Here is a 4,079-nt window from a genome sequence, read left to right on the forward strand (position 1 = left end):
CCCCGCCCCCCATTGTATTTTGAATACCGGTCATGAATGTGGGATGAAGTCCCATTTCTCCAACAAAAAGAGGGTAGACTAATGAGGGTAGTTTTTTTCATGAATTAAAAAAGATGACATATCCATTTATAAATATTAAACATATTCATTGATAAGAAAAGAGCAAAAAATTAATAATAATAATAAAATATCAGTGGTTTCATTTCTTCATATTTTTCTAAACCTGTAGAGGCACCTTAAACCATCATTATCGGTCATACTTATAAAAGTGTCATAAGAATAAATTCAGATTAAATTAACACATCCCATGATTTGAGAAGGTAAAATATCTCTACTTAGACATTATTTATCTTGTTCAAATTAAACATCTAAAACACCATTATTTCTTTTTATTATTATTTTTTTGTTTTAAAGACATTTCCATAGAGTAATGGAGATGCTCTTAGATAACTTTTTCGAGAAAGAATGAATTTCAACATATATTAGTCTTTAAGATCATGGAAAACCTATAATGGACAAAACATCAGTAACAACTTTTACTACCATTTGGAGTGAGCAACTACAAAATGATCAGAATAAATATTCTCATATTGCAAGAGGAGAAATTCTTGATTGCCCATGTTATCTTTTTTTCTTTCAAATTATATTGCTTTTAACTGATCTTGATGAAGAATCTTCACAACCAAATTGCTAGCTAGAACATGAAAATAAGTTAAATCCTTGAACTCAAGTGGCACACAACCATATTTGTTAATTAAAAAATCGAACAATTTTTTTAACAGAACCCAAAGGAAAGAGACGTAATCGCAATCGTTAGGCGGATGCTTTGGCTAAAGAGACCCTCTTCTTAATGAACCTTAATTACTTTCTAGTCGAAATTAAGTGTTGCCCAAAAAAAAAAGAAAGAGAGAAAGTAAGATTACAATGTGAATTCGACATTTTTTTTTTTGAATAAAATGTAAAATTTATTCAGAAAAACTTTTGTACATTGGTTGCAGCGTTTGTTTTAATAAAGAGCATACATTTTAAAAGAAGAAAGCTTGAGAAACTTGTGCCTTAGTTAGGAGGATAGCGTGTGGCGAGCCATGTGACCAGACCGTCGTGTAACTTCCCGTCTCCCTGTTCTTGGATTGAAAGCAATCGATTTCGAATTTGTTGATCGAGTCGTCGAACTAGCTGAGCTGAAGGAAGGAATGTGTCCCCATTGCGTCTTGCGTTTCGTTCCATCCACAGTGAATGAATGGTGAGCTGAAAAACATATCGTAATAGATATAGTCTGGTAGAGCCCAATGAGGTATCTGTCAATAACGGTAGTAGGTGAGTCCAAGAGGGTGTGTAGCGCGTGAGGAGTAGTTTGGACGTGAGGCCAGACCAAACCTCCCGAGAGTAACAACAAGCAAAGAACAGGTGATTTCTAGTCTTCAAAGACTGGTTGCAGAGAGTGCAGGTCGGATTGACACCCACATTCCAAGCCCGCATTCTATCACATGTGGAGAGTCGATTGTGGATGGCTAGCCAAACCATAAAAGCATATTTTGGAGTGGCGTGCTTGAACCAAACCCCCTACTCCAAACGTTTTTCTGTTCGTGCAGTCGTATGGCTTCCCATGTGTCTTTAGTGCTGAACGTATCACGAAAACAGTCCCCTTTACCCTTCCAGAGAACTACATCGTCCTCTGTTGCCTGCTGGTGAGACTGCAGCTGATCAATGAGCTGCTCAACGTGGTTGAATAAAGCATTGTGATGGTGCCTTCGGCGGTGAGTTACCATAACCTCAGCGACAGTCGAATGTAATCCAATACCCAAATCAATACAGCCTCTTTGGCCTGTCGACACAATCAAACGCCCGTAGGGAGATCATTGATCATACCAAAAGGATGTGTGATGGCCGTTATGCACCTCATATTTCACAAAACCAGAGGCTATACCACGATATTTCAGGAGTTTCTTCCACATCCAGGATCCTAGAGTAGTGGTAACTTTGATCGACCAGAAAGAGCCTTTGCGAAACAGATAGAGTCATAGCCACTGAACCCAAAGTGAGTTAGTCGACAGTATCCTCCAGATAAGTTTCAAACAGCTTACCTTATTTACTTCCTTTAGAGAGCGCAGGCCTAGACCACCCTCATCCTTGGGAGTACAAACATCACACCATGCAACTTTCGCCTTCTTTGTGTTTAACTTTGGACCAGACCACAAAAAAGCAGAGCATAGGCTATCTATTTCGCGGATACAAGAGCTGGGAAGCCGAAATGCAGAAATCCAAAAATTAGTTAAACTATGAATGGCTGAAGCAATCAGTTGTAGGCGACCAGCAAAGGATAAATGCAGAGCTGTCCAGCTATTAATGCGCTCCCGGACTCGCTCTATGAGTGGACTGTAGTCTGCAGTTGTCATCCGCTTAGTGAAGAGTGGCAACCCAAGATAACGGACAGGTAGGCTACCTGAGGCAAACGGGAAGGATTGAAGAATGTCGTCCCTTTCACTCTCGCTTACCCCTGTCATATACATGGTTGTTTTTTCTAGGCTGATTGACAGTCCTGACATCGCTGCAAAAGTGTCAAACAGGTGAAGAATACTCTCAATAGAGCTTTTCGTACCATTAGTGAATACCAATATGTCATCGGCAAAGCACAAATGTGTCAGCTTCAGTTTGTGACAACGAGGGTGATACCCGATACGTTGCTCCAGACCCGCCTTGTCAAGTAAAGTAGACAAAACATGCATACAAATGACGAATAGGTATGGGGACAATGAACAACCTTGCCTCAAACCTCTCTCACTACGAAACAGTCCTGCCAACTCTCCATTCACCTGAACAGAAAATGATGCTGTTGTGACACAGAGTTCAATCCACTTGATAAACTGTGGAGGGAAATCTAAAGCAGAGAGTGTATTGAGCAAAAACGACCATTGCACAACCTTTGAAATGTCAATCTTTAAAGAGCATCAGGGAGATACAGTTTCTTTGTGATAGTCTTGAACAACCTCTGACGCCAGCAAAACATTTTCCATCAGAAGTCGTCCCTTGACAAACGCTGACTGATTCGGAGCAATGAAGTGTGGGAGGAGTAGCTTCAACCGGTTTGCCAGAATCTTTGATATCACCTTGTATAAGACGTTGCAGCAAGAAATAGGACGATAATCTTTCATCTCTTTAGCCTCTGTCTTCTTAGGTATAAGAGCAAGAATGGTTGTATTCACTCCTTTTGGAATGAATCCATAGATGAAAAAAGACTGAACAGCCACAACAAAATCCGCCTTAATGATTGGCCATGTCTCCCTGAGGAAATCCACCGTATAGCCATCAGGACCCGGGCTTTTGTCATGTGGCATGGCAAATAACACCGCCTTGATTTCATCTACCGTAACCTCGCTCACAAGTTGGACCTTGTCAGCCTCTGAACAACGATAGGACAAAAGGTTTTTCAACTCCTCCTGCGAGTTGCCTGTAAAATAGGATGGTTTATGTGTAAGAAACTCATGAAAATATCGCTCTGCTTCCGCCTTCATCTCTTCCTGAGAATCAACTATTACACCATCAAGGCGGAGTATCTCCTTCATCGCATTTCTCGCTTGTCTAATTTTTACAGCCCTATGAAACACCTTATTGTTGCCATCCCCCACCTTCAACCAATGTAACTTAGAACGTTGCTTCAGAAAACGTTCCTCTAAGCCCGAAAGGTGCATCCATTTATGATAAGCAACCGATTCAGTCCTCATTGCCAAACCCACGGGATTCAGAAAAACCTCAAGTTGTAGTTTACATAAACGATCAAAGGCTGCTTTGGTTTGCTTGGATAGATCTCTAAGGCGACTCTTACTCAGATTTTTGATTGCCGGCTTTAGAGTTTTCAGTTTTTTGGAAAAACGGTATGTTGCTGTAGTGGAATGAAACAGAGGCTCTGTGATGTCCCAGTGAGCCTGAACCAGTGGCAGAAAATTCGTATCAGAAACCAAAGCGTTTGTAAACTTAAATGGTTTTCTCGTGTGTTGCTTCTCCACACCAATCTGAATCCTACACCGGAGATGGTCAGAACATCCCCCAGCCTCAAAAACACTGTAAGACTGCGCAAATTC

The 4,079-nt window shown here is 40.8% G+C and overlaps 1 protein-coding gene across 1 annotated transcript in view; it reads right to left on the reverse strand.

Annotated features, from left to right (window-relative positions):
• The window catches only part of LOC109127347, a 2,338-nt gene continuing 2,078 nt past the window's right edge, over positions 3,820–4,079 (reverse strand). Inside the window, exon 2 of the mRNA XM_019231953.1 lies at positions 3,820–3,923. Coding sequence (XP_019087498.1) covers positions 3,820–3,923 — 104 coding nt within the window. The remainder of the gene's footprint in view (positions 3,924–4,079) is intronic.

This window comes from Camelina sativa, chromosome 11 (assembly GCF_000633955.1).
Source record: "Camelina sativa cultivar DH55 chromosome 11, Cs, whole genome shotgun sequence".
Lineage (NCBI taxonomy): Eukaryota > Viridiplantae > Streptophyta > Magnoliopsida > Brassicales > Brassicaceae > Camelina > Camelina sativa.